The 11,335-nt window shown below is 45.8% G+C and overlaps 1 protein-coding gene across 1 annotated transcript in view; it reads left to right on the top strand.

Annotated features, from left to right (window-relative positions):
• Positions 1-7,749: 7,749 nt before the first annotated feature.
• LOC120040815 (LIM and calponin homology domains-containing protein 1-like) overlaps positions 7,750-11,335 on the top strand; it is a gene marked incomplete at its 3' end in the record, with an annotated part of 4,988 nt that continues 1,402 nt past the window's right edge. The window contains exons 1-4 of the mRNA XM_038985830.1: positions 7,750-7,767; positions 9,325-9,431; positions 10,445-10,475; positions 11,244-11,335. The exon at positions 11,244-11,335 is cut by the window's right edge and continues 19 nt beyond it. Of these exons, the coding sequence (XP_038841758.1) occupies positions 7,750-7,767; positions 9,325-9,431; positions 10,445-10,475; positions 11,244-11,335 (248 nt within the window). The remainder of the gene's footprint in view (positions 7,768-9,324; positions 9,432-10,444; positions 10,476-11,243) is intronic.

Raw genomic sequence — 11,335 nt, 5'->3', positions numbered from 1 at the left:
GGGTAGAACCTGGCTCCTTTTTTAAACCTGGTTAGAACCTCTTTATAACCTGGTTAGAACCTTGTTAGAACCTCTTTAGAACCTGACTAAACCCTTTTAAAAACATTTTTAGAACCTGGTTAGAACCGCGTTAGAACCTCTTTAGAACATTGTTAGAACCTCTTTAGAACATTGTTAGAACCTGGCTAGAACCTCTTTAGAACCTGCCTAGAACCTCTTTAGAACATCTTTAGAACCTGGCTAGAACCTCATTAGAACCGCTTTAGAACCTGTTTAGAACCTGCCTAGAACCTCTTTAGAACATCTTTAGATCATTGTTAGAACATGGCTAGAACCGCTTTAGAACCTGTTTAGAACCTGCCTAGAACCGCTTTAGAACCTGTTTAGAACCTGGCTAGGACCTCTTTAGAACCTTGTTAAAACCTCTATATAACCTGGTTATATGATGATGTGTGTTCTCCCCAGGAGGTGACGGGAAAAAGTTTCGGTGAGAAGGACTTCCGGAGCAGCCTGGAGAACGGGATCCTGCTCTGCGAGTGAGTCTGTGACCTCACTTCCGCCTTTGAAATCCCCACAATCCTCTGCTGTTCCACTGTCTCTCTTTAAACACACACACACACACACACACACACACACACACACACACACACACACACACACACACACACACACACACACACACACACACACACACACACACACACTTAGTGTAGTGAAGTGTTTGTCTGTCTCTTCCAGGTTACTGTGTTCCATCAGACCAGGTTTGGTCCAGAAAATCAACCGACTGCCCTCGCCCATCGCTGGACTGGTCAGTACCACTAAATCAAATGGATTTAGAAACAACATTCTACATCAGCTGATATCTCAAAGTGCTGTACAGAAACCCAGCCTAAAACCACAAACACCAAGCAATGCAGGTGTAGAAGCACGGAGGCTAGGAAAAACTCCCTAGAAAGGTAGGAACCTAGGAAGAAACCTAGAGAGGAACCAGGCTATGAGGGGTGACCAGTCTTCTACTGGCTGTACTGGGTAGAGAGGAACCAGGCTCTGAGGGGTGACCAGTCCTCTTCTGGATGTACTGGGTAGAGAGGAACCAGGCTCTGAGGGGTGGCCAGTCCTCTTCTGGATGTACTGGGTAGAGAGGAACCAGGCTCTGAGGGGTGGCCAGTCCTCTTCTGGATGTACTGGGTAGAGAGGAACCAGGCTCTGAGGGGTGGCCAGTCCTCTTCTGGATGTACTGGGTAGACCAGAGGAACCAGGCTCTGAGGGGTGGCCAGTCCTCTTCTGGATGTACTGGGTAGACCAGAGGAACCAGGCTCTGAGGGGTGGCCAGTCCTCTGCTGGATGTACTGGGTAGAGAGGAACCAGGCTCTGAGGGGTGGCCAGTCCTCTGCTGGATGTACTGGGTAGAGAGGAACCAGGCTCTGAGGGGTGGCCAGTCCTCTTCTGGATGTACTGGGTAGAGAGGAACCAGGCTCTGAGGGGTGGCCAGTCCTCTTCTGGATCTACTGGGTAGAGAGGAACCAGGCTCTGAGGGGTGGCCAGTCCTCTTCTGGATCTACTGGGTAGAGTGGAACCAGGCTCTGAGGGGTGGCCAGTCCTCTTCTGGATGTACTGGGTAGAGAGGAACCAGGCTCTGAGGGGTGGCCAGTCCTCTACTGGCTGTACTGGGTAGAGAGGAACCAGGCTCTGAGGGGTGGCCAGTGTCGTGTCTTTGGCATCATTAAACTGAAGACTGTTTAGTTTATCAAATCAATTCCCTGTAATTATTATTACGTGATTAACTAATCAGGTAGATGTAATTAACTAGGAAGTCGGGGCACCAAGGAAAATATTCCGTTTACAAAGTTATAATTTTCCTAATATAACTTTCAGATATTTTAATATCTGATCAATTAGTCTTCTAATTAATGAATTATTCTTTACCTCACGTTAGTCTCATTCCAAACGTCCAAATTGTTGGTTATCTGCACGAACCCAGTCTTCACTATGAGTCATCCATACATCAATTGTCTCAAACATTTATTTATTAACTAACTAAATAATCACAGAAACGCACACACAAACAAGTAGATATGGTTACAATGAAATGATAGTGCCCTAGGGAATGTGCCCTAGTGGGCTAAACCGGCATGGCGGCTTGTTAGACAGAGGGACTGAGAAGGGGATGTGCCCTAGTGGGCTCAACCGGCATGGCGGCTTGTTAGACAAAGGGACTGAGAAGGGGATGTGCCCTAGTGGGCTCAACCGGCATGGCGGCTTGTTAGACAGAGGGACTGAGAAGGGGATGTGCCCTAGTGGGCTAAACCGGCATGGCGGCTTGTTAGACAAAGGGACTGAGAAGGGGATGTGCCCTAGTGGGCTAAACCGGCATGGCGGCTTGGTAGACAAAGGGACTGAGAAGGGGATGTGCCCTAGTGGGCTAAACCGGTATGGCGGCTTGGTGGACAAAGGGACTGAGAAGGGGATGTGCCCTAGTGGGCTAAACCGGCATGGCGGCTTGGTGGACAAAGGGACTGAGAAGGGGATGTGCCCTAGTGGGCTAAACCGGCATGGCGGCTTGGTGGACAAAGGGACTGAGAAGGGGATGTGCCCTAGTGGGCTAAACCGGCATGGCGGCTTGTTAGACAAAGGGACTGAGAAGGGGATGTGCCCTAGTGGGCTAAACCGGCATGGCGGCTTGTTAGACAAAGGGACTGAGAAGGGAATGTGCCCTAGTGGGCTAAACCGGCATGGCGGCTTGGTGGACAAAGGGACTGAGAAGGGGATGTGCCCTAGTGGGCTAAACCGGCATGGCGGCTTGTTAGACAAAGGGACTGAGAAGGGGATGTGCCCTAGTGGGCTAAACCGGCATGGCGGCTTGTTAGACAGAGGGACTGAGAAGGGGATGTGCCCTAGTGGGCTAAACCGGCATGGCGGCTTGGTAGACAAAGGGACTGAGAAGGGCGCGAAAGATAAGACACTACAAAGTTGATAATTATAACAATTGAAATGCTAATACTTTGCACATGAACGCTCACTCATTCCGGAATAATTGCAACCAATATATATATTTACGCTCAGTGTGTCGTCGGGATCTCTGTTGAAAAGTTTGTTTCTGTTGGAGAGTTTGTCCGCCCTCTCTCTCTCTCTCTGCCGTGGTTAGAATGGATAGTTCAGAGTAACATTCAGCCATGTTGTTATAGAATAGATGTTTCGGCGGTTGTCGGTCTTCGCATTCACGGGTACATAATTTCTAGCGGGAGACTAGTAATTAGTATCGAAGAGTAGCTCTTATTCTGTCGGATCGATAGTCTCAGATTTTAACCACGTGGTATGGTTAAGAATTCAGCAATCTACTCAAACCTTAGCCCTCTCGGTTATCGAGGTACGCTGGTCTGAAACCTTCGCCCTCTCGTGGTTATCGAGGTACGCTAGTCTGAAACCTTAGCCCTCTCGGTTATCGAGGTATGCTAGTCTGAAACCTTAGCCCTCTCGGTTATCGAGGTACGCTAGTCTGAAACCTTAGCCCTCTCGGTTATCGAGGTACGCTAGTCTGAAACCTTAGCCCTCTCGGTTATCGAGGTACGCTAGTCTGAAACCTTAGCCCTCTCGGTTATCGAGGTACGCTAGTCTGAAACCTTAGCCCTCTCGGTTATCGAGGTATGCTGGTCTGAAACCTTAGCCCTCTCGGTTATCGAGGTAAGCTGGTCTGAAACCTTAGCCCTCTCGGTTATCGAGGTACGCTGGTCTGAAACCTTAGCCCTCTCGGTTATCGAGGTACGCTAGTCTGAAACCTTAGCCCTCTCGGTTATCGAGGTACGCTAGTCTGAAACCTTAGCCCTCTCGGTTATCGAGGTACGCTGGTCTGAAACCTTAGCCCTCTCGGTTATCGAGGTACGCTAGTCTGAAACCTTAGCCCTCTCGGTTATCGAGGTACGCTAGTCTGAAACCTTAGCCCTCTCGGTTATCGAGGTACGCTAGTCTGAAACCTTAGCCCTCTCGGTTATCGAGGTACGCTAGTCTGAAACCTTAGCCCTCTCGGTTATCGAGGTAAGCTAGTCTGAAACCTTAGCCCTCTCGGTTATCGAGGTACGCTAGTCTGAAACCTTAGCCCTCTCGGTTATCGAGGTAAGCTAGTCTGAAACCGGTTACCTCTCGGTTATCGAGGTAAGCTGGTCTGAAGGGAATTCCTCCCGGTGGGGGTTATATTCGTAACAGCAGAAAGGGGCTGTCCCATGACGCCAGATCAATGTCTGTGCTCATGGGGGCGGGCCAATGACTTAGTTAACTTTAAAGGGAATTGTGTTCCCTTTGATTAAACAGTTTAAAATCACATTACATAATTTCACAAATAGTTTCATCTTTACTCATTTAACTTCTTATGGCTGCAAGGGGCAGTATTGAGTAGCCAGTTAAATCGTGCCCATTTCAAACGGCCTCGTACTCAATTCTTGCTCGTACAATATGCATATTATTATTACTATTGGATAGAAAACACTCTCTAGTTTCTAAAACCGTTTGAATTATTTCTCTGAGTGAAACAGAACTCATTCTGCAGCACATTTCCTGACCAGGAAGTGGAATGTCAGAAATCGATGCTCTGTTCAACTTCCTGCCTATACATGGGCATGATACGTAAGAGTCTACGTACACTTCATACACCTTCCCCTGGTTGTCAAGAGGCGGTGAGAGAAGAAATTTCGTGTTTATCTTGGTCTGAGGTGGAATTAAAGCTCTTTGTATGACGTGACCGTCCATTTCCTGTTTCTGGAGCGCGCGAAAGGGGACATGGATTTGCCTTCTGTTTAGCTGTCGTTATGGACGACTAACATCTCCGGTTTCGATTTTATTTGATACATTTGACCATATCATCGTAAAGTATGTTTTTTCAATATAGTTTAATCAGATTATTGAAATTTTTTCGGGAGTTTTGCCGTGTTCCGTTCTCTGACTTTGTTGACGTTGGAGTGATCCGTGCCACTTGGCAAGTGCCCATGCTAAATCAAGAGGGAAATTTGCCGTTCCAGATCCAAACAACGACTGTTCTGGACAAAGGACACCTTGTCCAACATTCTGACGGAAGATCACCAAAAGTAAGAAACATTTTATGATGCTATTTCTAATATCTGTCGTGCATGTGAACTGGTCGTCGGCGCCCAAGTGTTTCTGGCTATTGTGGCTACGCTAATATAACGCTATATTGTGTTTTCGCTGTAAAACACTTGATAAATCGGAAATATTGTCTGGAATCACAAGATGCCTGTCTTTCAATTGCTGTACACTATGTATTTTTCAGAAATGTTTTATGATGAGTATTTAGTTATTTGGCGTTGGTGTCTGTAATTTTTCTGTCTGCTTTCGGTGCAATTTCTGACTGTAGCTGCAATGTAAACTATGATTTATACCTGAAATATGCACATTTTTCTAACAAAACATATGCTATACAATAAATATGTTATCAGACTGTCATCTGATGAAGTTGTTTCTTGGTTAGTGGCTATTTATATCTTTATTTGGTCGAATTTGTGATAGCTACTGATGGAGTAAAAAACTGATGGAGTAAGAAAAGTGGTGTCTTTTGCTAACGTGGTTAGCTAATAGATTTACATATTGTGTCTTCCCTGTAAAAGATTTAAAAAATCGGACATGTTGGCTTGATTCACAAGATGTGTACCTTTCATATGCTGTATTGGACTTGTTAATGTGTGAAAGTTAAATATTTAAAAAATATATCTTTTGAATTTCGCGCCCTGCACTTTGAGCTGGATGTTGTCATAAGTGTACCGGTGTCGGGCTGCACCCCAAACAGGTTAAACAAGCGTACAGTCAATAACACAATAGAAGAAAAAAAGAAAGTCTATATACAGTGTGTGCAAATGGCGTGAGGAGGTAAGGCAATGAATAGACCATAGTAGCAAAGTAATTACAATTTAGCAAATTAACACTGGAGTGATAGATGAGCAGATGATGATGTGCAAGTAGAAATACTGGTGTGCAAAAGAGCAGAAAGTAAATAAAAACAATATGGGGATGAGGTAGGTAGATTGGGTGGGCTATTTACAGATGGGCTATGTACAGCTGCAGCGATCGGTTAGCTGCTCAGATAGCAGATGTTTAAAGTTAGTGAGGGAAATATAAGTCTCCAGCTCCAGCGATTTTTGCAATCCGTCCAAAGGAGGTGTTGGCTTTGGGGATGATCAGTGAGATATACCTGCTGGAGTGCGTGCTACGGGTGGGTGTTGTTATCGTGACCAGTGAACTGAGATAAGGGGGGGCTTTACCTAGCATAGACTTATTGATGACCTGGAGCCAGTGGGTTTGGCGTGACGAATATGTAGCTGTCACAATTCCGATGGTGAAATGAAGGAGTCAGGTGCAGAGAGCAGGGTAATAATGAGCAAGTGGAATTTATTATTTCACCCAGAAATAATCTCTGAAACGGCTACGCCACACAACAACAGGTGCGTCAAAAATACAGTCCAACATAAATCAGGACCGAATCCACTATATAAATCACCACCACAACAAACAGAATAACACACAAACGTCGGCGGGCCAACTGGGTTTAAATAACACCCTACCCTAAACACAAAACAGGTGTAACCAATTAGACAAACCTAAATGAAAACAGAAAAGGGGATCGGTGGCAGCTAGTAGGCCGGAGACGACGACCGCCGAGCGCCGCCCGAACGGGAAGAGGCACCATCCTCGGCGGGATTCGTAACAGTAGCTTTAATACGCTCTCTCTGGCTCGGCGACTCCGGAGATGCTTAGCAACCAAGGAATGTACATTGTTTGAAACACACCTTTACAAGTCTGTCACAGATGACAGCTCCAATACATATAACATTTAACATGTTAGTCATTTAGCAGACACTCTTATCCAGAGCGACTTACGGTAAGAAATGAGTGCAGTCATTTTCATTCTTGTCCCCCCCATGGGAATCGAACCCACAACCCTGACATTGCAAGCGCCATGCTCTACCAACTGAGCCACACGGGACTCCAAAAACCAAACTGCATCAATAAGCCCCCTATGGTGAAGGAAGGAGAGGCTTGGAGAATTATGACTCGTTCGAGTTTTCAGTTGTTCGCCGGAAGAGGGTTCTGTATGCTCTGGGCATTACTGACTCCAATTAACGAAATTAGTTGAAATATTTGTTATTTTGTCTGAACGAGTTGAAAAGATCCTCGTCAGTAAAAAGAGCTGAACTTCCAATCAGTTTGGCTCAGTGTCCTAGGACTAGTTAACTGGTCTGGGATATGTGTGACTGCCCCCTATCCTAGGACTAGTTAACTGGTCTGGGATATGTGGGACTGCCCCCTATCCTAGGACTAGTTAACTGGTCTTTAAGGTGTGTGTCTATGTGAGACAGCCCCCTATCCTAGGACTAGTTAACTGGTCTTTAAGGTGTGTGTCTATGTGAGACAGCCCCCTATCCTAGGACTAGTTAACTGGTCTTTAAGGTGTGTGTCTATGTGAGACAGCCCCCTATCCTAGGACTAGTTAACTGGTCTTTAAGGTGTGTGTCTATGTGAGACAGCCCCCTATCCTAGGACTAGTTAACTGGTCTTTAAGGTGTGTGTCTATGTGAGACAGCCCCCTATCCTAGGACTAGTTAACTGGTCTTTAAGGTGTGTGTTTATGTGAGACAGCAGCAATATCACGACCGTGTTGTACATGATCTACATGTTCCCAGGAGACAGCAAACTTACCGAGTTCAGGGACAGCTCTGTCTTGACCTTTTGGTCGTCCAGTCCAAGGAAATGATTCATATGTTCATGGTAACAACAAGAAATATATACAAAACCCAAACTGCATTGCCAGCTAAAGAGGTTAATGAACTAACACAAAAAAAAACAAAGGCTGGCCGAGAGGTTTCTGGCCTCCTCTCTGTCCCGGACTGACCATCACACCTGAGTAATTATCAAGGCTTCCTGCCAGAGCACATCACCTAAACCAGTTGCTGGGGATGAGGTGTGGAAGTCTAGTATGTTGTCTATCTATGTGCCTCACACTAATCTACCGCCCATATCACAACAATACTGCCTAGCCCTAGACCCATCGCTGGACTGGTCAGTACTAGTGTTACTACTACAATACTACTACACTAATACTACACTAATACTACACTAATCTACCGCCCATATCACAACAATACTGCCTAGCCCTAGACCCATCGCTGGACTGGTCAGTACTAGTGTTACTACTACAATACTACTACACTAATACTACACTAATACTACACTAATCTACCCCCCATATCATAACATTACTGCCTAGCCCTAGACCCATCGCTGGACTGGTCAGTACTAGTGTTACTACTACAATACTACTACACTAATACTACACTAATCTACCCCCCATATCATAACAATACTGCCTAGCCCTAGACCCATCGCTGGACTGGTCAGTACTAGTGTTACTACTACAATACTACTACACTAATACTACACTAATCTACCCCCCATATCATAACATTACTGCCTAGCCCTAGACCCATCGCTGGACTGGTCAGTACTAGTGTTACTACTACAATACTACTACACTAATACTACACTAATACTACACTAATCTACCCCCCATATCATAACATTACTGCCTAGCCCTAGACCCATCGCTGGACTGGTCAGTACTAGTGTTACTACTGCAATACTACTACACTAATACTACACTAATCTACCCCCCATATCATAACATTACTGCCTAGCCCTAGACCCATCGCTGGACTGGTCAGTACTAGTGTTACTACTACAATACTACTACACTAATACTACACTAATACTACACTAATCTACCCCCCATATCATAACAATACTGCCTAGCCCTAGACCCATCGCTGGACTGGTCAGTACTAGTGTTACTACTGCAATACTACTACACTAATACTACACTAATACTACACTAATACTACACTAATCTACCCCCCATATCATAACAATACTGCCTAGCCCTAGACCCATTGCTGGACTGGTCAGTACTAGTGTTACTACTGCAATACTACTACACTAATACTACACTAATCTACCCCCCATATCATAACAATACTGCCTAGCCCTAGACCCATTGCTGGACTGGTCAGTACTAGTGTTACTACTGCAATACTACTACACTAATACTACACTAATACTACACTAATACTACACTAATACGACACTAATACTGTTGCATAGGCCCATTGCTGGACCCGTCAGTATTATACTACTATATTACTACTGCTATACTACTACTATGCTACTAATAAACTAAACCTCTACTCTCTTCCCCTCCTTCCCCGTTCCCCCCCCCCCCCCTCCCTCCCCATTCCCCTCCCCCTCCCTCCCCTCACCCTCCCTCCCCAGGACAACCTGTCAGTGTTCCTCAGAGGCTGTGAGGAGTTGGGTCTGAAAGGTTCCCAGCTGTTTAATCCGGGAGACCTTCAGGACACCTCCATACAAGCCAACCTCAGGTGAGTGAGTGAGTGAGTGAGTGAGTGAGTGAGTGAGTGAGTGAGTGAGTATAAATATATAACTAGGCCTTCTAGGAAGGCTACACGTCTCTGCCGAGAGCTTTGGTCACACGAGCTGGTTCCAGTGCAGCCTGAGCGTTCAGCCAGTCGAAACATACAAGTCAACACTCGTGAGTGTCATTCAAAGACATGGTGAAACCACAAGACTGTGGGTAACTCCAACCCGGTTTAACAGCCTTCGTCTCAAAGACATGGTGAAACCACAAGACTGTGGGTAACTCCAACCGGGTTTAACAGCCTTCGTCTCAAAGACATGGTGAAACCACAAGACTGTGGGTAACTCCAACCCGGTTTAACAGCCTTCGTCTCAAAGACATGGTGAAACCACAAGACTGTGGGTAACTCCAACCCGGTTTAACAGCCTTCGTCTCAAAGACATGGTGAAACCACAAGACTGTGGGTAACTCCAACCGGGTTTAACAGCCTTCGTCTCAAAGACATGGTGAAACCACAAGACTGTGGGTAACTCCAACCCGGTTTAACAGCCTTCGTCTCAAAGACATGGTGAAACCACAAGACTGTGGGTAACTCCAACCCGGTTTAACAGCCTTCGTCTCAAAGACATGGTGAAACCACAAGACTGTGGGTAACTCCAACCCGGTTTAACAGCCTTCGTCAACTCGTTCGTGCTAGTCATTTTACTTACAACCAGTTAGCGAAGCTTAACATGGCGAATGAATCCGCATCCGGTGAGGCACGGTGCCCGTTGGCCCTCAGTAGGTGAGGCACGGTGTCCGTTGGCCCTCAGTAGGTGAGGCACGGTGTCCGTTGGCCCTCAGTAGGTGAGGCACGGTGCCCGTTGGCCCGTTGCCCTCAGTAGGTGAGGCACGGTGTCCGTTGGCCCTCGGTAGGTGAGGCACGGTGTCCGTTGGCCCTCAGTAGAGGGCGCTAGCGTGTAAACTCCCCATACATTTGTTGTAGCGACTGAAAGTGACCTCTCCTTTTCTCTTCAGGGACTCAGAATGCAGTAGGAAACTGAAGAATGTAAGTATCTCAATTCAATTGAATTCAAAGAGCTTTATTGGCAGGGAAACACGTTAACATTAACAAAGCAAGTGAAATAGACAAACAAAAGTGAAATTAACAGTAAACAGAATGACAATCCCTATTCAGCCCCCTCTCTCTCTCTCTCTTTCAATTTCAATTCTATTCAAGGGCTTTATTGGCAGGGGAAACATATGTTAACATTGCCAAAGCAAGTGAAGTAGATAACAAACAAAAATGAAATTAACAGTAAACATTACACTCACAGAAGTTCCAAAAGAATAAAGACATTACAAATGTCATATTATGTCTATATACAGTGTTGTAATGATGTGCAAATAGTTAAAGTACAAAAGGGAAAATAAATAAACATAAATATGGGTTGTATTTACAATGGTGTTCGTTCTTCACTGGTTGACCTTTTCTTGTGGCAACAGGTCACAAATCTTGCTGCTGTGATGCACACTGTGGTATTTCACCCAGTAGATATGGGAGTTTATCAAAATTGGGTTTGTTTTCAAATTCTTTGTGGATCTGTGTAATCTGAGGGAAATATGTGTCTCTAATACGGTCATACATTTGGCAGGAGGTTAGGAAGTGCAGCTCAGTGTCCACCTCATTTTGTGGGCAGTGAGCACATAGCCTGTCTTCTCTTGAGAGCCAGGTCTGTCTGTCTCTGTCTCTCTCGCTCTCGCTCTCTCTCTCTCTCTCTCTCTCTCTCTCTCTCTCTCTCTCTCTCTCTCTCTCTGACAACATCCCCCCATCTAGGTATTAATTACAATATTCTGGCTGGGGAAAGCATCCAGTATGTGTCCCGCCTATGACGGCCCTGTACTAAACCTCAGAGAGTTTGAGGGACT

Source organism: Salvelinus namaycush, unplaced genomic scaffold, assembly GCF_016432855.1.
Source record: "Salvelinus namaycush isolate Seneca unplaced genomic scaffold, SaNama_1.0 Scaffold3821, whole genome shotgun sequence".
In the NCBI taxonomy this organism is placed as follows: Eukaryota; Metazoa; Chordata; class Actinopteri; order Salmoniformes; family Salmonidae; genus Salvelinus; species Salvelinus namaycush.
Note: the sequence above shows the minus strand (reverse complement) of the source record. Positions and strands in the feature narration are given on the sequence as shown.